Source organism: Mus caroli, chromosome 3 (genome assembly GCF_900094665.2).
Source record: "Mus caroli chromosome 3, CAROLI_EIJ_v1.1, whole genome shotgun sequence".
NCBI lineage: Eukaryota > Metazoa > Chordata > Mammalia > Rodentia > Muridae > Mus > Mus caroli.
Window position 1 is genome coordinate 9,980,852 of NC_034572.1, and position 25,797 is coordinate 10,006,648.

General features: G+C 38.6%; 1 protein-coding gene across 2 annotated transcripts in view; it reads left to right on the top strand.

Moving 5' to 3' along the window:
• Positions 1-25,797, top strand: part of Lrrcc1 (leucine rich repeat and coiled-coil centrosomal protein 1) — a 39,028-nt gene continuing 13,231 nt past the window's right edge. For both annotated transcript variants that reach the window (XM_021158215.1, XM_021158214.1), the window contains exons 1-15: positions 1-234; positions 2,260-2,465; positions 2,728-2,793; positions 3,468-3,635; positions 6,025-6,200; positions 6,301-6,504; positions 11,732-11,928; positions 13,501-13,648; positions 14,369-14,517; positions 16,502-16,706; positions 17,690-17,829; positions 20,563-20,764; positions 23,424-23,609; positions 24,486-24,660; positions 25,470-25,633. In XM_021158215.1, coding sequence (XP_021013874.1) covers positions 146-234; positions 2,260-2,465; positions 2,728-2,793; positions 3,468-3,635; positions 6,025-6,200; positions 6,301-6,504; positions 11,732-11,928; positions 13,501-13,648; positions 14,369-14,517; positions 16,502-16,706; positions 17,690-17,829; positions 20,563-20,764; positions 23,424-23,609; positions 24,486-24,660; positions 25,470-25,633 — 2,475 coding nt within the window. In that variant the 5' untranslated portion in view covers positions 1-145. The remainder of the gene's footprint in view (positions 235-2,259; positions 2,466-2,727; positions 2,794-3,467; positions 3,636-6,024; positions 6,201-6,300; positions 6,505-11,731; positions 11,929-13,500; positions 13,649-14,368; positions 14,518-16,501; positions 16,707-17,689; positions 17,830-20,562; positions 20,765-23,423; positions 23,610-24,485; positions 24,661-25,469; positions 25,634-25,797) is intronic.

The following is a 25,797-nucleotide window of genomic DNA, read 5'->3' on the forward strand; positions in this document are numbered from 1 at the left end:
GGCCGCGCAGGGCGGCAAAGTGCGGCAGGCGGTTAGAGTCCTCGCCCCGCCCCTTGCTCACTCCCCGCTCCCGCTTTTGGAGGCGTGAGCAAGCTGGGACCCAGCGCTGGGCGCCGGTTAACACCCACTCCCCGTCGCGGGTACCATGGAGGCGGCGGTGTGTAGCGAAATCGAACGGGAGGATGGCGACAGCAGCTGCGGGGATGTGTGTTTCATGGACAAAGGCCTGCACAGGTAGCTGCCGCCACCCGGTTGGACCTCGGGTTGGCTGGCTTCGGAGAGCCGGGTTTGTGCAGGAAGCGGGTTCCTCCCCATCCTCCCAGCACAGTCTGGGGCTCCTCTCTGTCCCCCGAGCATAGCCCGGGATTTCTCTCTGTTCCCCCTGCACGGCCCGGGGCTCCTCTTACTCCTCCCAGCACTGCCCTGGCTTCCTCCCTGCCAAGCCCTGAATCTCTCCAGCTCACTCTGCTGAGCTCAGGGTTCTTCCGTATCCTCTCCACAGATCCTGGGGTTCCTTTCTCTCCCCAACCCAGCGCAACCTGCGGTTCTTTCCTACCGACCTGCGGAACCCAGGCTTCCTCCTTCCCCTCTCCTCTGCCCCACTTTCGCTCCCCCTAGCTGTTGCTCTTCCTGGTCTCCTTCCAGGAGCCTGAGAAGTGGCCCTAGGGCCTGCATGGGGCAAGCAGCAAGGCAAGCCCTCCCTATTCCCCCGCTTACATCTCTTGCCTCAGTTCTCACCCGTTTTTAAGTTCTTTTGCATAAGACACAATCAGAAACATATCCATATAGTTGTTGAAAGTACCAAATATAACTCTTACTGACCCTGTTTTATGTTACCCAGACTGTTCAGTGGTTTTTCAGGCCCCTGGATTTTCCATACTCTGTGAGCCTTACCAGTTCAACCTAGACCCTCTCTTGATTTTCACTGGCCAGCTAGCTATTTCTGAGATCCAGGCATTTCTGTTACAATATTCTCTATGTTGAGGTGCCTGCTCTACTCCATCAGAACCGTGGTATTTATAATATAATGAAAACAATTTAGTCTCAGGCCTGATCTAAGGGTTGCCAACGAAGAGGTTTTTCAAAAGAATGCTTACATTTATATTTAATAATGGTTATCGCTTTGAGGATGATGACTATGTGAATGTTATATGTGTTATTACTAATCACCACAGCAATTATGCAGGGTCGTTTTTTTTTTCTTCTAGTAAGCAATGACTCTGGGAATTTATATTTTAGATATATTATATAACTTGACAGTGTAACTAGTGAGCAAGTAAATTCAACAGTATTGATTTCTGATAGGTCAGAAAACAGATTGCTATTAAGAGCATATAATAATAGCACAAAATCTGTCCCTAAATAATTATGTAAATGATAGATGCAAGTTAATAGCACAAAATTTGTCCCTAAATAATTCTGTAATTGCCAGATAATCAGCAAATACTTCAGACACCTTTAGAAATTGGTGTTTTGAGGTTTGCAACTGTTTCCTTGCTGCCAATAAGTAGGTTTCCTGCAACTTTATACTAGCTAGCACAAAAATCTACCACAGATGCCCTTGACATTGTGTGTGCTATTCCGAACTACTTTTAGCATCTCTGAGCAGTGCACTGTAGTTCCATGGAAATACCATTCTACTCGGCATGCTCAACTTATAAGTGGTAGTAGTGGGAGTAAAGAGATGATTTCAGTTTAGAGGAAATGCATTCCAGCTTGCAGTTAGAGAGGACCTCAGCTTTTCCACCAGCAAGAAACATAAGGTTTTTGGTGTTTTGTTTGTTTGTTTGTTTGTTTTTTGGAAACTACATTCTGGACTAATTAGCTATCATCGAGAGTAAAGAAAATAAAGTTATAAACTCATGCATAAGATCTGGATTCATTCCAGGTCACTCTTGGTCTCTTTAATTGTCATAACCATACACCAACTGCTTAAGAGTTTGAAAATTAAGAAAATAGTTTTAAAGCTTGAACTTTCTCATTTTCAGTTACCAGAAGAAGGTGGGTTTTCTCTAAGTATATTCACTTGATAAACCTAGAAGGCTGCACATCCAAGAATGTTTGGGCAGCACACGTTGGTCTTGATTATGAAAACAATCCAACCAAAAAGGTCACAAGTTGGGTAGGAAAGAAAGGGGGCCTAGGATAGATTGTTTTTTCTAAAGTAAGTAGAGCAAATATTCATTATAGTCATTGTACTTAATTGCAACTGGTTGGTTATGCCTTTTAAATATGTTTTTACAACATTTTCTTTTATAGTATATCAGAGTTATCTTTAGATTCATCCATTCATGCCATCAATTTGCATTGTAATAACATCTCCAAGATCTCATCCATTGACCACATTTGGAACCTACGACATTTAGATCTGTCTTCTAATCAAATAAGTCAAATTGAAGGCCTGAACACACTGACAAAGCTATGCACTTTAAACTTGTCCTGCAATTTGATCACAAGAGTGGAAGGTTTGTAAACAATTACGTGTTATTTTGTTAGAAAAAAATGAATATAAAATTATGTATTTTCTTTCAATGAATCGAATTAATAGAATCATAAACTTTTGAAAATTGACGCTAAAACTACCTATGTAATTTTTTTCCATAAAACTCTCTGTTCAAATAGTTAAATAACTCCAAAACTGGCAGTTGATTTCACTCTCAGTGTGAAACAAGGCTGTTTGTTTCTTTAAACCTTATAAAGGCTATGTTACTTTTCCCCACTTTTTAGGACTTGAAGCACTGGTTAATCTGACGAAACTGAATTTGTCTTATAATCACATAAATGATCTTAGTGGTAAGTCGACTTGTTTATATTTCTATAATGCTGAAACTTTGCAGGCTATGAAGACTTAGCCCACTGTTGGAAAACTGCAAAGAATAATGATGTTTTGACCAAGTGTTTTATCTAAGTGATGTACTTCTATTAAAACTTTTGTTGCTGCCAAAATAATACCTGAGTAAAACACAGAAATGAAGACGAGTGTGGTCACTAGCAAAAAAAAAAAAAGTTACAGTGAGGAAAACTTACTTTAGGGGGGTCCTGCTTAATCTTCAAAGATTACGCACTCTGCTCACATAGAAAGGGGCAGCTCCCGTAGAATGGCAGATGTGATGGAAACTTTGGTGCCCTCTCACATGTGGCTACCAGTAGCCAGATGTGACTGCTGACTTGAAATTTGACAGTGGTACTGGATATTTAATTAAATATTAATTTAAATATAAAAGCAACTAGTGACTACTACATTACACAGTATTGATATGAATGATTCCAGGGACTTGTATCTTAAAAGTAAAATTGGTTTTTCATATGTTCTACATGTGTAAGAAGATTTTGAAATTATTATCTGTTTTTTATTAAGTGATAGAACTGATTTACTTAGAATTACTTGTTAGAAGTAACAGAATTTCACTAATTATCCTCATATGCTCTTTCTTTGCCTTAAAACATTTTTTTTTTTCCTGTTGCAGGGTTGATGCCCCTTCATGGACTAAAGTATAAACTTAGATATATTGACCTCCATAGTAATTATATAGATAGCATCCATCACTTACTTCAGTGTACAGTAGGATTGCACTTCCTAACCAATCTTATTTTAGAGAAAGATGGAGAAGGTAATCCTATCTGCCTTATACCAGGTATGAAATGGTTAACTAAATACATTTCTAATACATAAATGTGAAAGCATTTATTTCCTGAAGTTATGACCCCTTCATTTTACTCTTAAAGAGTTCCATATATATTATATACATATGTCTGTGTGTGTTTAAGAAAACATGATTATAAAGAATTTATTGGACAGAAACTGTGTGTGTGTGTTTAAGAAGACATAATTATAAAGAATTTATTGGACAGAAACTGAATTGCTTCTATTTGTAAAGTATGTAGGATTCCCTCCCACTTAATTCCTTCCTTCCTTGCTTGCTTCCTTCCTCCCTCCCTCCCTCCCTCCCTTCCTTTCTTCCTTCCCTCCTTCCCTCCCTTCTTGCTTCCTTCCCTTTTTCCCTGAGACAGTATCTCTTACAGCCTAGGCTGGCTTCGATTTAATGTGTAGTACAGGATAAGCATGAACCTCCCTCCTCTCTTGAGTGCTGGAATCATAGCCATGAACCTCTGCCCGGTTAAGTGGTCCTGTGAATTGAACCCAAGGCACCATGGGAATTGAACCTAGATAATATGCACCAAGGCAAACACTCTACTAAGTGAGCTGCATCCCCAGCAGGGTAAATAGTTTGGTGGTGTTATTTAGATAATTTGTATATTTGATGGTGAATATTTCAAATTTTTCTGACTATGGTTTTGTCTTAGTTGGGGCTTTACTGCTGTGAAGAGACACCATGACCATGGCAACATTTCCTTACTTTCCTTTCTCTTAATACAGCCGAGGATAAAGGGAATACCTTTAATTGGGACTGGCTTACAGTTCAGAGGTTTAGTCTGTTATACTCAGGCAGAAAGAATGGTGACATGCAGGCAGACATGGTGCTGGAGAAGTAGCTGAGAATTCTACCTCTGGGTCCATAGGCAGCAGGGAGAGAATGTGAGCCACACAGGGTAGAGCTTAAGCAAATGAAACCTCAAAACCCAGCTCCTAGTGATGCACTTCTTCCACCAAAACCATATCGACCCCAAGAAGACCACACCTCTTAATAATGCCAATCCCTATGAACCTATAGTGGTTCATAGGGATTTTGTTTTTATTCAAACCATCACAGTTATATTTATTGTAATATTATGTCACCATGAAAAAAGAAAGTATTTATATCCACTAATGGTCCTTTACCCCCAGCTACTAAGAGAAACAAAAGCAAGTATTATTTAACACCACCCTTTATATTACATATATATTTAAATATAGCATACCTATATATTAATATATATGACAGCTAGGAGATTGCACAGGAACTCCCGATAACAGAACTTAAAAGCAGGAATGTATTGGTGAAGCTCTATTTTGTAGCTTTTGAGTTTTATGCCATGTGAATTCATTGTATTATTAATAAATGTGTCTTTTGAAAGTTTAAACTTACAGGTTAACTTTCCAGCAGTCATATGGTGGCTCATAACTATACATAACTGCAGGTGATCTAATGTCCCCTTTTTACTTTATAGTCACCAAGCATACATGTGGCACATACATATAGAAGCAACACCCAAATGCGTAAAATAAATCTTAAAGTTCTAGCCCTAATTTTCTAGATTGCACTCTGTCTTTTGGGATCTTCCCAGCCACTTAATTGATCCTTTTGAGAAATATTTAGTAATGAAGTTGCTTGAGTGTTAGTGAGATGGTGTAGCTTGCCACCAAGTCTGATGACCTTAGTTTAGTTCCCGGGAAGAAGAGAAATGACTCCCACAAGTTGCCCCGTGATCTACACACACTAAAAAAAGGAAGGAATTGATTGAGAGGTTAAAGAGATGGTGTGATCGTTAAGAGCACTGACTGCTTGCTCTTTCAGAGAATCTGGGTCATTGGTTGCATACAAATGCAATGTTAATTTGACAGATTTCTCGTTTAATTGTTAAGGAAAGTGACGATTTTTTTTTCAGTACATGATCCTGATATTAGTGAAGTGCAATCAAGAAGAAGAGTGAGGTGCTTCTTCCTTAATGGCTCGCCACGAGGAATTCTACCACTCTAATTACAATTTTGATTCATCTTATGATGGTCATATGAAACTAAGCAAAAGCCCTGTTTATCTTCTTTCTCGGCGTAGAATGTGTTGATCATGTTGAGGTGATCTTTCACACCATACGGTTCAGTGATCTGACTGTCAGGGATGGTGCTTGGGATGAGGCAGGACTGCGCTGCCTCTTCTGTATTTACCGACTGCATGTTGAAGGAGTTGAGTTCATAATGTTTATTCCTGTTCAGGCAATATACCTAGTAGCTTGGTTGGTTTTAGACATAATCTCTTAAAGTATTTATGCTATTCCTGTTCAGGCAATATACCTAGTAGCTTGGTTGGTTTTAGACATAATCTCTTAAAGTATTTATGCTTTGATTTTGAATTCTTTGTTTCCCAGGGTACCGAGCAATCATTCTCCAGACTTTACCACAACTGAGAATCTTAGATTGCAAGAATATATTTGGAGAGCCAGTAAGTTTGGAAGAAATAAACTCATCCCATCTACAGTGCTTAGAAGGTCTTTTGGATAATTTAGTTTCTTCTGATTCCCCACTGAATATAAGTGAAGATGAGGTAAAGTATTGATGGTTTTTCTAAGAGAAATGATAGGTGTCAAGAGTTAATGTGTCAGAACAAGAACTTTAAAGACCTTTGGTTTGTTTCTGTGTCGTAGGTTAATGATGATATGTCAGCACCACCAATGGATGTGTTGCCTTCTTTGAAGGAATTTAAAAGTACACCAGAAGACAATGTGTTAGCCTCACTTTTATCTGTGTGTCCATCTTCTGAACCAGAAAAAAATAATCATGAAAACAACTTTCAGAATGAAGTGAAACTTCAGAAATTAGATGACCAAATCCTACAGCTTCTCAATGAAGTAATTTATCTTTATTTTATTGAAGAAAAAATAGTTAAAGTATAAAGTAGAAATTGTACATAAGTTGACCAACCAGAAACATCAGATTGATTGTATCTGTATTTTTTTCTTTACAGAAGTAGAATTATATACAGTAACAGTGGCAGAAAACAATGGGAGGTGTTTTTCACTCATTTTCTTTGTTGCCTTCCTTCATGAGTGTCAGTACCTGAATTGCCAATAGTATTTTCTTATTTTGTGTATGTGATATCAGTTCGTAGACATTTGACTAGTTTTACTCTGGAAACTGAATGGTACTTCTATAATACTACTACTATTCAGGTTTTTAATTGGATGTGGTTTTGAATTCTCTTGGCTGTATACCTACATGTGTAGTTGCTTATCCCTAGCTTAAGTTTGGGGAACTGCTAGAATTTTCAGAGTTGCCGCAACATTCTATGTCTCTAATGACAATTCATGAGGATTCCAGTTTTTTCTTCCTTAGTTGTTTAATTTTTTAAGAAGAGGCCTTACTGTGTAACACAGATGATCTTGACGTCTTGCCTCTGCTTCTGGAATTCTGAGATTACAGTCATATACCACCATACTTGACTCTGATTTGTCTTTTTCATAATAAACCTTCCTAGTGAACACTTGGAGTATATCTTGAAAGCTGAATTGTTAAATATGAGGACTCTTAGATGCTGTTAGGATTTTTTTTTTTGATTCTTTGTTTGTTTCTTTGTTGGACATTTTATTTATTTACAATTCAAATGTTATCCCCTTTCTGGTTTCCCCTCCGGAAACCCCCTATCCCATCCTCCCTCTTCCTGCTTCTATGAGGGTGCTCCCACATACACCCACTCCTGCTACCCCAGCCTGCCATTCACCTAAACTGGGTTATTGAGCCTTCCCAGGACCAAGAGCCTCCACTACCATTGATGTCCAACAAGGTCATCCTCTGCTACATATGCAGCAGGAGCCATGGGTCCCTCCATGTATACACTTTGGTTGGTGGTTCATTCCCTGAGAGCTCTAGGAGGTCTGGTTGGCTGATATTATTGTTCCTCCTATGGGTTGTAAACCCGTTCAGCTCCTTCAGTCCTTTCTCTAACTCCTCCATTAGGGACCCTGTGCTCAGTCCAATGGTTGGCTGTGAGCATCCACCTCTGTATTTGTCAGGCTCTGGCAGAGCCATTCAGGAGACAGATATATCAGACTCCTGTCAGCAAGCACTTCTTGGCACCAGCAGTAGTGTCTGGGTTTGGTGTCTATATATGGGATAGAAGCCCAGGTGGGGCAGTCTCTAGATAGCCTTTCCTTCAATCTCTGCTCCACACTTTGTCTCCATATTTCCTCCCTTGAGTATTGGTTCCTCCTTCTAAGGGCTGAAACATCCACACTTCTTGAGTTTCATGTGGTCTGTGAATTATATCTTGGGTATTCCTAGCTTTTGAGCTAATATCCACTTATCAGTGAGTGCATACCATGTGTGTTCTTTTGTGACTTTTTGTGACCTCAGTAGAGATATTTTCTAATTTCATCAATTTGCCTAAGAATTTCATAAATTCATTGATTTAAGTATCTGAGTGGTACTCCATTGTGTAAATGTACCACATTTTCTGTATCCATTCCTCTGTTGAAGGATATCTGGGTTGTTTCCAGCTTCTAGCTATTATAAATAAGGCTTCTATGAACATAGTGGAGCATGTATCCTTGTTATATGTTGGAGCATCTTTTGGGTATATGCCCAGGAGTGGTATAGCTAAGTCCTCAGGTCATACTATGTCCAATTTTCTAAGGAACCCCCAGAGTGATTTCCAGAGTGATTGTCCCAGCTTGCAATCCCACCAACAATGGAGGCGTGTTCTTCTTTTTCCACATCCTCACCAACATCTGTGGTCAACTGAGTTTTTGATCTTAGCCATTCTGACTAGTGTGAGGTGGAATCTCAGGGTTTTTTTGATTTGCATTTCCTTGATGACTAAGGATGTTGAACATTTCTTTAGGTGCTTCACAGCTCTTCAATATTCCTCAGTTGAGAATTCTCTGTTTAGCTCTGTACTCCATTTGGGGTTATTTGGTTCTCTGGAGTCTACCTTCTTGAGTTCTTTGTATATATTGGATGTAGGATTGGTAAAAATCTTTTCCCAATCTGTTGGTTGGCATTTTATCCTCTTGACAGTGTTCTTTGCCTTACAGAAGCTTTGTAATTTTATGAGGTCACATTTGTTGATTGTTGATCTTAGAGCATAAGCCATTGGTGTTCTTTTCAGAAAATTTTCCCCTGTGCCTATGTGTTCCAGGCTCTTCCTCACTTTCTCTTCTCTTAGTTTCAATGTATCTGGTTTTGGGTGGAGGTGCTTGGACCACTTGGACTTGAGCTTTGTACAAGGAGACAAGAATGGATCCATTTGCATTCTTCTACATACTGACCTCTAGTTGTTCCAGCACTATTTGTTGAAAATGCTGTCTTTTTACCACTAGATGATTTTAGCTCCATTGTCAAAGATCAAGTGACCATCCGTGTGTGGGTTCAATTCTGGGCCTTTCATTTCGGTTCCATTGATCTACCTGTCTATCACTGTACCATGCAGTTTTTATCACTGTTGCGCTGTAACATAGCTTGAGGTCAGGGATGGTCATTGCTCCAGAAGTTCTTTTATTGTTGAGAATAATTTTAACTATCCTGGATTGTTTGTTATCCCAAATGAATTTGAAAATTTATCTAAGTCTATGAAGAATTGAGTTGAAATTTTGATGGGGATTGCATTGAATCTGTAGATTGCTTTTACCACGATGGTCACTTTTACTGTATTAATCCTGCCAATCCATGAGCATGGGAGATCTTTCCATCTTCTGAGATCTTCAATTTCTTTCTTCAGGGACTTGAAGTTCTTGTCATACAGATCTTTCTCTTGTTTTCTTAGAGTCACACCAAGGTATTTTATCTTATTTGTGTCTGTTGAGAAGGGTGTCATTTCCCTAATTTCTTTCTCAGCCTGTTTATCCTTTGAATAGAGGAATGCTACAGATTTGCTTGAGTTATTTTGTATCCACGCACTTTGCTGAAGATGTTTGTCAGGTTTAGCAGTTGTCTGATGGAATTGTTGGGGTCACTTAAGTATACTATCATATCTTCAAATAGTGATATTTTGACTTCTTCCTTTTCAATTTGTATTCCTTTGACCTCCTTTTGTTATCTAATTGCAATGGCTAGGACTTCAAGTACTATATTGAATAGGTAGGGAGAGAGTGGGCAGCCTTGTCTAGTCCCTGATTTTAGTGGGATTGCTTCAAGTTTCCATTTAGTTTGATGTTGGCTACTGGTTTGCTTTATGTTGCTTTTACAATGTTTAGGCATGGCCCTTGAATTCCTCTGATCTTTCCAAGAGTTTTACCATGAATGGGTATTGAATTTTGTCAAATGCTTTCTCAGCATCTACTGAGATGATCATGTCCTCCGCCCCCCCCTTTGAGTTTGTTTATGTCATGGATTATGTTGATAGATGTCTGTATATTGATCCATCCCTGCATCCCTGGGATGGGATGAAGACTACTTGATCATGGTGAATGATTGTTTTGATGTATTCTTGGATTCCATTTTGAGAATTTTATTATTTGTGCATTGATATTCATAAGGGAAATTGGTCTGAGGTTCTCTTTCTTCGTTAGTTTTGGTATCAGTGTAACTGTGGCTTCGTAGGACAAATTGGGTAGTGTACCTTATAGTTTGAAGAGTGTTCGTGTTAGGTCTTCTTTGACGGTCTGATAGAACTCTGCACTAAACTCATCTGGTCCTGGGAATTTTTTTGGTTGGGAGACTTTTAATGACTGCTTCTATTTCATTAGGTGTTATGGGACTGTTTAGATCACTTATCTGATCCTGATTTAACTTTGGTACCTAGTATCTATCTAGAAAATTGTCCATTTCCTACAGATTTTCCGGTTTTGTTGAAGATAGGCTTTTGTAGTAGGATCTAATGATTTTTTTTGGATATTCTCGGTTTCTCTTGTTATGTCTCCCTCTTCATTTCTGATTTTGTTAATTTGGGTTCAGTCTCTGTGCCCTCCTGTTAGTCTGGCTAAGGGATTATTTATCTTGTTGATTTTCTCAAAGAACCAGTTCCTGGTTTTACTGATTCTCTGTATAGTTCTTTTTGTTTCTACTTGGTTGATTTCAGCCCTAGGTTTGCTTATTTTCTGCTGTCTACTCCTCTTGGGTGTATTTGCTTCCTTTTGTTCTAGAGCTTTCAGATGTGCTGTCAAGCTGTTAGTGTGTGTACTCTCTAGGTTCTTTTTTGAGGCACTCAGAGCTATGAGTATTCCTCTTGGCGCTGCTTTCATTGTGTCTCATAAGTTTGGGTATGTTGTGCCTTCATTTTTATTAAATTCGAAAAAGTCTTTAATTTCTTTATTTCTTCCTTGACCAAATTATTGTTGAGTAGAACATTGTTCAGTTTCCATGTTTATGTGGGCTTTCTGTTGTTTTTGTTGTTATTGAATACAAGACTTAGTTTTTGGTGACCTGATAGGATTCATGATATTATTTCAGTCTTCTTTTATTTGTTGAGGCCTGTTTTGTGGTTGATTGTATGGTCAGTTTTGGAGACGGTACCATGAGGTATTGAGAAGAAGGTATATTCTTTGTTTTAGGATGAAATGTTGTCTAGATATCTGTTAAAAGCATTTGGTTCATAACTTCTGTTAGTTTCACTGTGTCTCTGTTTAGTTTCTATTTCCATGATCTGTCCATTGATGAGAGAAGGGTGTTGAAGTCTCCCACTATTATTGTGTGAGGTGCAATGTGTGCTTTGAGCTTTAGTAAAGTTTCTTTTATGAATGTAAGTACCCTTGTGTTTGGAGCATAGATGTTCTGAATTTTTCTTGGTAGATTTTTTTCCTTTGATGAGTATGAAGTGTCCTTCCTTAACTTTTTTGGTAATTTTTGGTTGAAAGTTGATTTTATTCGATGTTAATATGCACCACTTCTGAGGTCTTTAAATAGTTTTATCTTTTACTGTTTTTGTTTTCTTTTTCATTTTCCCAGAATTGAGTTACTAAAAGCTCTCCCCCCCCCCCCGTCCTCCTGTGTCAGAGTTGGGTTTCTTGTTTTCAGTTTCAAAGATATATAATTTATAAACCGTTAATCTTATAAAGTATCTTAATATTTAAGGAGGCATTAAATTTTATTAGTTATACTGAGCAGAACTTTTAACAGGATTTCTTTCTTTTTCTTATATTGTAGACTAATAATTCCTTACTAGATAATGTTCCTGAGAAAGACCTCAGACCAAAAAGAGACACAGATATAACTTCTGAAAGTGACTATGGAAACAGAAGAGAGTGCAGCAGAAAAGTTCCTAGAAGAACAAAAATCCCATATTATTCCAGAAGTATTCAAACCATTAAGCACCACAATAAAACCAGTGGTGGTTTTGTAAGGTACTTGCTTTGGTCTTGGTAGTCCAAATGAGGCACACAGTTAGTAGTAACTGCCTTGCTCCTTGATGTTTCATGACAAACTTCTCAGTTTACTGACATCAAAGTTGTTTTTTGTTTTTGTTTTTTTTTTCCCTTTTTAGCCTGGGAGCTCAGATTTGGTCAGCAATTGGCCCCTCATATCCTCCATATCTGCATCCATGGATTCAACCAACCCCTGATCAAATAAAATCAAAGAATTATATCTTTACTAATACAAACTATTTACTAGGTTTAAAATTATTACTTCTGATTGAACATTCGCAAACTTTTTCTTGCCATTATTTCTTAAATAATAGAGTATAATAAATTAGCTTTATAAGGTATTATGCCAGATATGGTTTTGGATATTAAAGTTTGTCCAGATAGTTTAATATATACTCAAATGTATTATATATAAAAATGCTATGCCATTTTACATAATAAAGTGAGAATTTAGAGATTTTGGTGTTTGCTGATGGTTCAGTACCCAATCCCTACAGACACTTGAGAACTGTATACTCATAAAAGTGTTTTCTCTTTGAGAAATTAATGTATAGTACCAGACAAAAGGCCACTGTACGACTTGCCATGAGGGGGAAATGAAGCTGATACACTTGAGTTTCCTTGACTAATCTCTACTCTGTCTGTAGGCAGATTTGCTGGGAGGCCAAGGCCTAGTTAAACAGTACAACTAAGCCAGGATCAGAGGCGACAAAATGACTATTTTTGACATGCAGATGTAGAAATTTAATGTCTATATTTTCATAGCTGGGGTATCAACCATGATAGCTCTTAAGAAAAGAATGTACTTCAGAGTAAGTACAGTCCACTTTCTGCCTGCATAATTCTTATTTAAATGTACTCATTGGTTATTTCAATTCTTCTAGTGATCCATGTATAAAATTTCATGTATTAAAAAAAATCATTCATTCCTTTTTGGTTAGTATATGCCCAAGAATTTCTTTTTATTCTGACTACTGATAGACTCTATTTGTTCTGGTATATTGTATCAATTTTAAACTTTTAAGTGCCATTGGGTAATTAAAGCATTATTTTCAAGTTTTTCTATTATATGATCAGAGTGTATTTCATCGTGAATGTGTTAAACACTACACATATAGAATGATTATCTTTTTTTAAAACTCTTGAGGCTCTAAATAGTGAATCAGCAAATCACATCCCTTATAAACTTCATGAATTAGCTTTCTAAGTTAACTATTACTTAATACATTTTTTATTAAAACAATTATTTATTGTATTGGTATAGGTGTTTTACCTGCATATATGTCTGCACCATATCCAGGTGCCTGCTAATGACAGAAGAGGGCATCCGATCCCCTGGGACTGGGTTACAGATGGTTATGAGTTGCCGTGTGAGTGCTCGGAATTGAACCCAGTTTCGTTGGAAGAGTAGGCAGTAGGTTTTACTGCTGAGCCATCTCTCCAGCCCCTTCATTAATATTTTTTTTAAATACTAGATATGTGGCTATAGGTTTTTGTATTGAAAAACATAAACTGTATTTTTGATTCTTTTCTGCCTTTTATTCTTTGCAGTTGTAATCGTAAAATGAGACAGCCTTACCTTAGAGATTTATATGTAAGATCATCTTTAGTAAACTGTAATAACTTAACAGACTTAGATGAGCAGAAGACTGGCATAATTAAAGTAGACAAAAGCCTCTCGGACAACACCACTTACCGGGTATGGTTTAGAAAATTAAGAAGAGTTAAAAATCTTAGATTTAAGTACAAAGTCCTAGAAAGTTAACCATTTTTTTTTATGAGCAATAAATGTTGTTTGTAGTTTTATCAGAGTGATGAAAATTAGCTAATTTTACCCTTCCCAGTTTGCAGATTTTGTGTACTGTTACTGCTTTTACATTTACTACATCAGTTGCAATGATGTTACATTAGGGAAATTACAGTTCCTGTTTCCCAAACTGATAGTTCCTACTTTGAGGGGGATACTGAACCTCTTCAAATAACAAAATAAATCTACGCGTTTTCTCAAAGAAATATTCTTTATACGGTCTTGTTAGTTGTCATGAAACCCAATTTTGGAAAAGGATTCAGAGATGCTGAAATTATTTTAAATATTCAAGACTCACTGAGTATATTAGTTAGCTTGCCCACATTTTACATGCTAGAGTACTGGTTATTATATTCTACTATTTACTGCAAAAAATATGATCTAATAATAGGATTGCCCTCTATAATTGTCATGACGGTACCAACTAACATTCATTTGAAATGATTATGTGCCCAGCAATATCTACTCACTTCTGTGTGCTTTGTGCCCATTACTGTAATTCTCATTGTGACTTTTTAACAATAAGTTACTGTAAAATAAATGAAACAGCTGGGGCAGTGAGAAGTTTGCTGACTTTTTCCAAGTTCATGAACCATTGCTGGTTTCTCTTAGTCCCTCGTGGAACAGTTAGACCAAGAGAGAGAGATGCGGTGGAAAGCTGAGCAAACGGAAAAGAAACTTATGGATTATATCGATGAGCTACATAAGCAAGCAGATGAGAAAAAAGATGTTCACAGCCAGGCTCTCATTACCACAGATAGGTAAGGCAACACTGTGACTCTAAATCCTGAAGAAGATGGGCGGAAAGGACACCACAAGAACCCCCACAGAATCAACTAACTTAGGCTCATAGGGGGATCACTACACTGACAACCAGGGTGCCTGTCTGAATCTGAGCTGTGGGACATGTTTCCTCCTCCTGGGTTGCCTTGTCCAGCCTTGGTATGAGGGAGATGCCTAGTCTTTCTGGAACTTGATATGCTGTGTTTGGTTGATATATCCCTGGGAGGCCTGCGCTTTTCAGAGGAGTGGATGGGGGAGGGGGGAGTACTGGGTGGACAGGAAGGATAAACAGGACTCTGGATATAATATATGAGAGAATAAGTTAAGAAAACATAAGGAAAGATTTGAGCCTAAAGATGTCTCTCAGAGCATGAAGATTACTGGGTTTGGAATAGGTATGCCTTGGTTTAAAATAGTGATAGTTAGGAAAATGCATATATGTGAATTTCATTGATTTGAAGATTTAGTGCTTTGGTGGTGGTAACATGCTTTGTAGAGTGCCATATCTGTAAAAAGGGCTGGCACTGGCAAATGTCTCTTTAAGGTATGAATCCTAGTCTCTTTTAACATATTCATTTCCTGTGTTAGCTTTGGTACTACATAGGCCAAGTTCCTTAACTTTTCTTTTCTTAATTTTTCTTATCTACTCAGTCTCCTATTTGCCCAATGGTATTAATAGAATTGAGGAAATTACCATCATAGAGCAGTTGATGGATACATACATAAATACATATATGTCTGTGTATATGTGAGTGTGTACATATATCCTAAAAATTATAGTTGGTAAAGATTGAACTACTTTAGCTCAGTATTAATTCATGAGATTCTTCCACAAATCAGAGTTATATCAACCATTTAGCTGCTTCAAGTATTTGGAGAAGGTATGAACTGATAACCCAAGCTAATAATATAATAACACATCACAACGACTGGTTCACGAGGTACACATATAAACTAAAATGAACTAATCCCAGCCTCTTATGGCTCTTCTAAGTTGAGTTAAGCAAAGATCATTCCTATTGTGACTGTTAGAATGTAAACCCAGGGCTTGTAGGATGGCTTAGTGGGGTGGTAAGGCCACACAAGCCTTACAACCTGAATTCAATTCTAGAACCCACAATGAAAGGAGAGATCTGTGTGTGAAAATTGTTCTCTGGCCTTCATGCATGCACAGGCGTCCACACACATATAGAAATCCAAATAATAAAAAGTTTAAAAGAATATGAACCCAAGTGTGTTTGTGGCTAGCCTTTAACTGCTTGTCACATTACAAATATAAAGACACACTAGGAAAAGCTGAAGCCAGTTCCTGAGACGTAACTGTGGTATAGAATCCTAATGGGATTCAGTGCTTGGTTTCAGCTGTGTCTCAGAAGAGTACCAGCCAGTCTATCTAAGTGTGGTTATGTGTACCAGTAAACATTCCCTATTTGTTTACGTAAGTTAAGTTTTCAATTGCAAGCAAAATATTCTAGCACATACAAAATTGGGATCAGTACTTTGGTCTGAGGAAGATAGAAGGAAGTCAAAATTGACCAGGCACTTATCTAGCACTTACCTCTCGTAGATGATTCAGAGATTCCAAGCCAGTTTTCTCTGCCTGACTTTGAGCTCTTTGAGGGTGGTGACTATCACTTATTTATACTGAATGCATTTTAAAAATTCACATCTAGCTCAAAACTGAAACACACTAGGAGTAAACTGTTGCTGTGAAATAATGAAAGTTTATGTAAATTTCTTTAGTTTATAATGAATGTTTTTCCCTTACAGGAAAATGTTATTTTCAGGGTTGGGACAAAGGCATATACTGCTTTGTAGCCTTTTTTTTTTTTTAAGTATAATTAGAGTTTGACAATACTTCAGATATAGATCACTGTTTTAAGCCTTAACGTTGATTATAATTTTCATTATTTTTAAACATGTAACATTGTTATTATTATTGTTATATAATTTATGTTCCAGACTAAAGGATGCTATTTTTAAGGAGAGACATTGCAAGGCTCAACTTGAAATTATAGTTCATAGACTTCAAAATGAAGTTAAAAAACTAACTATTGAATTAATGAAAGCACGAGATCAACAGGAAGATCACATCAGACACCTGAGAACCCTGGAAAGGGCATTGGAAAAAATGGAGAAGCAGAAAGCACAGCAGCAGGCGGCACAGGTATCCCTGAGTGGATTTGTGATGCGGAAGAACGGATTGATGGCTTCCCCTAAAACTAATTACATAGCATCATAAGCTCAAAAGATGTCAGGCTGTATGCAGAAATTAAGTCACTGTTGTTTTTGATATCGCAATCATGCAGCCTTCGGATTACATCTTTATTCTACCAACACTTGTAGAAAGAATTGTAAGAGTTGGTAGAAATATTACAGGGAGATAGGTTCATGTTTTTTGAGAGACAGCTTGCAGATCTGTGGAGTACTTAAAAGACTCGCAGTTTCATGCTATTGACATGGAATTCCTGTCAAAAAATGTATTCAAATCAACAGTAATTCATGCCAGTACAATTGATGCTACTACATTGGCAATGCCATTCTTAATTCAGTAAAGTTTGAAAACAGCTTAGTTGTTAGGCCATGCGATTTAATGAACATTTAGAGGAGCTGGTATTAAAATAGAAGCATGGACCATTACTGGGTGGCCTTGAAGCTCTGAGGTAGACCAGTCTTTGTAAGGATTTTGCCATTTTCTTTCCTGTTTTTGTTTCCCCTTCTTCTTCCAGATACTGGCCTGAGTCTGGGCATGCATCCCTAACACTGTCAGCTTCAGCACTCCCCAAAGCTACCTCTCATTCACCATGTGGCTGGCTGGCCTCGTGGATGGCTGGCCTCCTGCCTGACCCCCAGGCCTAACTCTAAGACATAAATAACTCCTTTAACTTTTTCTCTTCCTGTTCTCCATCTTTCTCCTTCAGACGGCTGAACGATCTCCATCTTACCTGCCCTGTGGCTTTCTTCTAAACTAATGAAACTGCCCTTGGTCTTTAAACAGAGCAACCAAATAGAAACTAGAAGCAAGGGAATGGCTGTGTAAGAGCTGTGATGATGTATACTTCACTAAGATGAAGCTAGGACCTGGCTAAAGATAAGACCTAGAAGCAGGGACATGGTTGTATAAGCTCTGATCATGTGTACTTCACTCAGATAAGACTGATCCAAGAGGTGGAGCTCAAAGCCTCAGCTGCTGATCGAGAAATAAACTTACTTCGAACTTCTCTTCACCAAGAAAAGCAGCAAGTGCAACAACTTCATGAACTTCTGGCATTGAAAGAGCAGGAACATAGGTGAGTGAACATGTATCAAGACACTACTACCATTTAAAAGTATAAAAGGGAGTTTCTGGCTCTTTCCTTGATCTTCCTCACCCAGTGATTGACCACTGGTGAAATCTGGCAGAATTAACCCATGGAGGGCAGGCACAATGGTTTAGCCCCCACGCTCACAGGGTGTGGTTCCTGGGATCTACATGATAGGAAGAAAGCCAACTCCCACATGTTGCCCTGTGCCTCCAATGCGTGACACACCTATAGGCAATCCATCAATCAGTATAATGAGAGAAAGATTGCATCTGTATTAGATTCAGTCCTATAGAAATAGCTAGAAGCTAACAAGACAAACATGTGACTTTAGTGTCGTGTGAAAGGGGCTTGTAATAATGCACCTTGGTTTTGACCAAAAATGGCTCATCATAGAGAGAGGAAGGAAGCCATGCTAACTGACTTCCAAGTAACTCTTTGTAAAATTAATCAGAATTTATTCTGCTACAACAGTAGACCATAAACTTTTTCCGTCTACCTAAGCAGCATTTCTGTGATTTAGAAAAAGAAACTTGTTTTTCATTAACCTTGGGTAATGCAAAATGTCAGTAGCTCCTTAAAGACCATCGAGGGGTTTTGTTTGTTTGTTTATTTGTTTGTTTGTTTGTTTGTTTATGACTTTGGGTGTTTTACAATACAGTCATCATCCCTTTCCCAGTCCAACCCCTCCCACACACACACACACAGTTCCTCATCCCCTTCCTCCTCTCAGCCTGTCTCCAAGAGGACGTCCCCACCTGACCCCCACCAGGCCACCCAACTCCCTAAGGCCTCTCTCTAGGGTCAGGCTCATCTTCTCTCAGGCCAGACCAGGCAGTCCTCTGCTGTTGGGGCCTTGTACCAGCTACTGTATGCTGCCTGGTTGGTGGCTTAGTGTCAGAGATCTCAGGGGTTCCCGATTAATTGAGGCTGCTGATTTTCCCATGGGGTCACCCTCCTCAGCTTCTTCCAGCCTTTCTCTAATTCAACCACTGCGGTCCCTGACTAAAGTCCATTGGTTGGGTGTAAGTGTCTGCCTCTGTCTCAGTTAGCTGCCTGTTGGGTATCTCAAGGACAGCCAGGCTAGGCTCCTGTCTGTAAGCACATCATAGCATCAGTAATAGTGTCGGGCCTTGGAGCCTCCCCATGAGATGGATCCCAAGTTGGACTGGTCACTGGGCATCCTTTCCCTCAGTCTCTTCTCTATTTTTGTTCCTGCAGTTCTTTTAGACAGGAAGAAGTGCTTTTGACTATGGGATAGTACTTCATTTGATGCCCTGTCTTTCTACTGGAGGTGGACTCTACAAGTTCCCTCTCCCCACTGATGGGTATTTCATCCAAGGTTTGAGTTCTGAGAGGTTCTCACCTCCCAGGTCTTTGGTACATTCTAGAGGATCCTCCCACCTCCTACCTCCCACTCCTGAGGTTGCATATGTCCATTTATTCTGCTGGCCTTCAGGACTTCTCTCCTGCCCTCCCCCGCAATACCTGAGCATGTTCCCCCTTTCCCTCCCTCTCCCACCTAGTTCCCTCTTGCTTTCCCTCTGCCTCCTGTGATTGCTTTCGTCTCCCTCCCAAGTGGGACTGAAGCATTCTCACTTGGGCCTTTTAGCTTGTTAACTTTCTTGAGTTCTGTGGATTGTATCCTGGGTATTCTGCACTTTGGGCTAATATCCACTTATTAGTGAGTACATACCATGCATGTCCTTCTGGGTCTGAGTTACCTCACTCAGGATATTTTCCAGTTCCATCCATTTGCCTGCAAAAGTCATGATGCCCTTGTTCTTAATAGCTGAACAGTATTCCATTGTGTAAATGATCCTCACTTTCTGTATCCATTCTTCCTTTGTGAGACATCTGGGTTGTTTCCAGCTTCTGGATATCACAGATAAGGGCAATGTGAACATAGTAGAACACATGCCCCTGTGGTATGGCGGGACATCTTTTGGGTATATGCCCAAGAATGGGTATAGCAGGATCTATTTCCAATTTTCTGAGGGCCCTCCAAATTGATTTTCAGAGTGATTGTACCAGCTTGCAATCCCACCAGCAATGGAGGAGTGTTCCTCTTTCTCTACATCCTCAGCAACATATGTTGTCACCTGAGGTTTTGATCTTATCCATTCTGATTGGTGTAAGGTGGAATCTCAGGTCCTTTTGATTTGCATTTCCCTGATCACTAAGGACTTTTTTTTAGGTACTTCTCGATCATTTGAGATTCCTCTGTTGTGAATTCTCTGTTTAGTTCTATACTGCATTTTTGATTGGGTTGTTTGGGTTTTTTTGGACGCTAGCTTCTTGAGCTCTTTATATATTTTGGATATTAGCTCTCTTTCCGATATGTGGTTAGTGAAGACTTTTTTTCCCAATCTTAGGTTGCCGATTTGTCCTATTGGCTATGTTCTTTGCTTTCCAGTTTCATGAGGTCTCATTTATCAATTCTTGATCTTAGAGCCTGACCCATTGTAGTTCTGTTTAGGAAATTCTCCCAACCCCTATACCAATGAGTTCAAGGCTCTTTCCCATTTTCTCTTCTATTAGATTCAGTGTATCTGATTTTATGTTGAGGTCCTTGGTCCACTTGGACTTGCGCTTTGTGCAAGGTGACAAATGTGGATGTATTTTCATTTTTCTACATATCAACTGCCAGTTAGACCAGCATCATTTAAGACCACTGAGTATTTATTAATGTGAACCACATTGCTTTGGTTTTCATTTCAGGCAAGAAATTGAAACTCGGCAGTTTTTCACTGATGCTGAGTTCCAGGATGCATTAACTAAACGATTATGCAAAGAAGAACGAAAACATGAGCAAGAAGTAAAAGAATACCAAGAAAAAATTGATATATTAAACCAGCAGTATTTGGACTTAGAAAATGAGTTCCGTATTGCTTTAACTGTTGAAGCTAGAAGATTTAAAGATGTAAGAATTGATATCTAGCTCTCTACTGATAAAAGGACCACATTTTGGAATCCCACCCAAAATGAGATGACTATATGATGTTTAAAACAATGAATTCTTAGAGTTTTTATCTCCTCATATGACAATAGCTAATTTTTATTGCTGTTGGGAAAACTAATTATGGTAATAAGTGGGGATTTAAAGTGAGAATCAGGAGAGGAATGGGAAACCTGTATTTGTACAGCAGGGACTAGCAGAGCTGACAATCCCCCATCTGCTCCCAGGCCAAAGGTGTCCCACTGTCTAATTAGTATTTCTTTATTAATATTAACTTACTGTACATCTCAATCACAGTTTCCCCTCCCTCTCCTTTCATTCCTTCCTCTCCCATCCCCCTCCCCTCATCCTTTCTTTCTCCTCAGATATGGAGAGGCTTCCCATAATATCAGCCCACCTTGGCAAATCAAGTTGGAGTAGGACTAAGTGCATCTTCTATTGTGGCTAGACAAAGCAGCTCAATTAAGGAAAGGGACCCAAAGATAGGCAGCAGCATCAGATAAAGCCCCGGCTCCTGATGTTAGGAGTTAGAATGAAGACCAAGCTGCAGAACTGTTATATATGTGCTGAAGACCCAGGTATATCCCATGCATGCTATCTGTTTGGTGCTTCAGTCTCTGAGCCCCATTGGGCCCAGGTTAGTTGAGTATGTGAGTTTTCTTGTGGTGTCCTTGCCCTCTCTGGCTTCTGCAATCCTTCCTCTCCATCTTCCATAGGATTTCCCAAGTTCCACCTAATGTTTGGCTGTGTGTCTGCATCTGTTTCTATCAGCGGCTGGGTGAAGCCTCTCAGATGGCTCCTGTCTGCAAGTATAGCAGAGTATCATTTACAGTGTCAGGGGTAGGCCACCTCTCATGGCTTGGGTCTCAAGCTGAGTCAGTCTTTGGACAGCCATCCCCTTAATTTCTATACTATCTTTACCCCTGAACATTTTGTAAGCAGGACAAATTGTCGGTCTAAGGTTTTGTGGCTGGGCTGGTGTTCCAGTCCCTCCATTGGAAGTCTTTACTGGTTACTGGAGTTGGCTGTTTCAGGTTTTGTATCCCCACTGCTAGAAGTCTTAGCTAGGGTCACCCTCATAGATTCCTGAGAGTTTCCATTGGTCTAGGTTTCTAGCTTGTCCTAGAGATCCACCACCAGTTCAAGTTGTCTCTCCCAATTCTCTCCCTCTGTCCACCACTACCCAGTTCCATGTCTTGTTCTTTTTCCCCTTCTTAGTGAGATTCAAGTGTCCTTCTTGGGCCTTCCTTGTTACTTAACGCTTTTGGGTCTGTGGATTATAATGTGGTTATCCTATACTTTATGGCTAGTATCTACTTATAAGTGATTACATACCACATTTGTCTTTCTGGTTCTGGGTTACCTCACTCACGATGATCTTTTCTGGTTCATCAGTTTTCCTGCAAATTTCAGGATGTCATTATTTTTAATAGGTGGGTATAAATCTTTCACCTTTTACTAGTTAGCATTTCTCTTGAACTGAAATTCTTCCACATTTACTTCAAGTCTTTCCATCTCTAATTAATGCTATTCCCAGGCTTCTGAGTGCTTGTGTGAAAAAACTAATGTTCCTCTTTTTCTGATTCTCATTGACTCCTCTTTTACTGAGATTCCATAACCTCAAGAGCTCCTTATAATAATTATATTTTTAAAATAGTCTTCTTTCTTACCACCTTTGTGTTAGAATGTGTAAATTAGCAGTTACACCACTCCTCAGACACCTCTGCTCAGAATGATAATCCAAACTCTTTGTATTCTATCTGATTTCATGCTCTGTCATCTCCCCACTCATGCGACTCTGATGTCACCACACCTTGTACTGGGACTTGAAGCACCTTCCTTCCTGGAACACCTTCCCTACAGCCTTACAGCCTTTTATTCCCTGAAAAACCTTTGATAATAATGTTAGCTAAAGTTAAACATTCCCCTTAAAATACTGTGCATCCAAGATTATATGCCCCAATACAGGGGAATACCAGGGCCGGGAAGCGGGACTGGGTGGTTTGGAGAGCAGGGTTGGGGGAGGGTATAAGGGACTTTTGGGATAACATTTGAATTGTAAATGAAGAAAATATCTAATAAAAAATTGAGGGGCTGGAGAGATGACTCAGCAGTTAAGCGTTCCAGCTACTCTTCTGAGTTCAAATCCCAGCAACCACATGATGGCTCACAACCATGAGATCTGATATCCTCTTCTGGGGTGTCTGAAGACAGCTACAGTGTATTTACATATAATAAATAAATCTTTTAAAAAATTGAAAAAAAAATACTGTATATCCCTCTAAGCTTTTCTCAGTAAAGGCATGGGCTTTCTATATAGTTTCATAGGGCTTAGTTTGTTTGTATTGCTATATTGCTAGTCCCTGCCTACCAGCAGACAGATTAGTCTGTTTCATCCGCTGATCATTGCTCAGTGATTATGTGTCATACAAATGAATCGTGGTTCTTACATTCAGTAGTTAAGTCCCTGAGTAACTGAGCAAATGAGTAGCAAACCCCCAGGTCTCTTGAGTTTTGTTTTACTAAAACTTAAAAGTTTTAAAATGAAAACTGTAAACTATTTCTAAAAGCAAATATTTTCTATTTGGAAAGCTTCTGTTTATAATCTGATTTTGAAATACAGGTTCAGGATGGCTTTGAAGATGTTGCAACTGAATTAGCGAAGAGTAAACATGCTCTTATTTGGGCTCAACGTAAAGAAAATGAGTCTTCTTCTTTAATTAAAGATCTGACATGTATGGTGAAGGAACAGAAGACTAAGCTCTCCGAAGTCTGCAAATTGAAGCACGAAGCAGCAGCCAATTTACAGGCAGGAATCTGCAGTGTGCTTTCCTTGGGGCTTACATCATCTCACGTGTGAGCAGTGACTTTTAGGAAGGACTCAGGAGTAACTCTGAGACTGTATTATTTATACAGTTGGTGTTCGTAATGAAAGTATACCTAATGAGATTCACAACTTCATAGATGATACTGCTTTCATCAAAATATTTTAAGAGTGCTAGGTGTGGTGGTACACCCCTACAGCCCCAGCTCTAGGGAGGCAGAGGCAGGAAGATGGATCGCCGTGGGTTCGAATCCATTGAAGTCTACATTCATTTCAAGTTCCAGACAGACCAGGTCTACACAGTGAGACCCTGTCTCAAAAATAAAAATATGTGAATAAATGACTTAGTAAATAACTATATAGTTGTCACCAGTTGTACAATATTAAGACAGAGGCTGGAAAGTGATCCTGAAAAGCTTTGAGAAACACTACTCAGATTACTAGTATTAATTGGATGGTGGTAATGGTATTTTCAGACACACTTAACGACAATAGATTTTAAAATATCTCTTACTATTTGTGCTATTTCACCTAAGAACTCAACTCCTGGAAAATAAATTATAGATTGTTGATTTAAAAATTTCACGAAAAATTTTGACAATTACAGATTCAGTTTTTCTCTTACAAATATGGAATAAAACTCAATGTTAAAAAGTAGGCCTTTTAAATGTTAGCATTTTGTTTTATAGTGTATATCTTAAAACTTTTGGTGTAAAATTTGGCAATCTTTACTTTTTAATTGCTTAAAGGACATCTTTTTCATAAGATACCAAAGGAACTATTTTAGTAATTTATAGCATATATAATTTTAATGTTTATAATTCAGTGAAATAATTGGTGTTTTGTGTTTGGGGTATACAGAATCAAATCAACACTCTTGAAATTTTGATTGAAGACGACAAGCAGAAGAGCATTCAAATAGAACTTCTCAAACATGAAAAGACCCAGCTTATTTCTGAGTTGGCGGCCAAAGAGTCACTGATTTATGGCTTACGGACCGAGAGAAAAGTATGGGGACAAGAACTGGCATGTCAGAGTAAGAGTCTCAAGTTTTTCAATGGAAAATAGCCATTATTACAAAGCAGTATATTTGGGTATGGGGAAAAAAAGGATGTTTCCCTGGCTCCCAGGGCTAAGTTAAAAGGATTGTGTTGTCTAACAGGATAAGTAGGCATTTACCAGCCAGACAGGAGCAAGAGTCTCGGGAAGTAAGGCTTTCAGTAATTAAGGTGTTTAAGTGGCCAGACATGGAGCTACATGCCTATAGTTGCTGCTGCTCTGGAGGCTGAGAGACATCACTCAAGAGTAGCTTTTTCACTGATAACATAAAAATATTAAAGTTGAATATTTTCATGGGATACTGTGGTAATTCTGTTGTTTATATTAATACTAAATGCATCTAAAATGAGTATTCATATTCGTAACATTTTCCATATTTTGCATGGGTAGACATAAAATTGTACATGAATGAAAATCACTGTAGATTTCATGTAAACCATTAGTCTTCTTTCCACCTGCTATATAGCAAAAAATAATAAATAATATGTTTTGACATTAACAGCTTAAAAATTACGAGTAATTAGTTAGTGGTCAAAATAAAGCATTGCTTATTTATTTTATAGTAATTTCTACTGTGACTCTGTTTGCTTCATTTTACCTAAATAGAGTTTTTAATAGCTCAGATGATTAAGAGACTTTCCTTCTGTTGATTTGCATTATTGTATACTTTAGACTTTTGGTCAGTTTTTTTTTTGGTTTGTTTGTTTTTCACTTTATTAAGTGGCATTTTATAAGTACAAAAATCCACAAAGTGTATTAAGTTTCTAACTAGTGATTATTTCTTAGGCTCGACACTATCCCAGAGTCGTGGGAAATTAGAAGCCCAGATTGAAAGTTTATGCAGAGAAAATGAATCTCTGAGAAAAAGCCATGAAAGTGACTGTGATGCATTGAGAATAAAGTGCAAGATCATTGAAGACCAAAATGAAACCATCCGGAAACTAAAAGACGTAAGTCTAACATGTTCCTTTGGGATAAGAGCTGGTAGCAGGTTTGGAAAATAATTATCTTTGTGATCCTCGACTGTTGTAGATTTTAAAGACAAAAAGAATATCATGTTTCCTTTTGTAGTTTCTCAGCCTTGCTCTTAAAAGCAGTATCTGATGCTGAATTT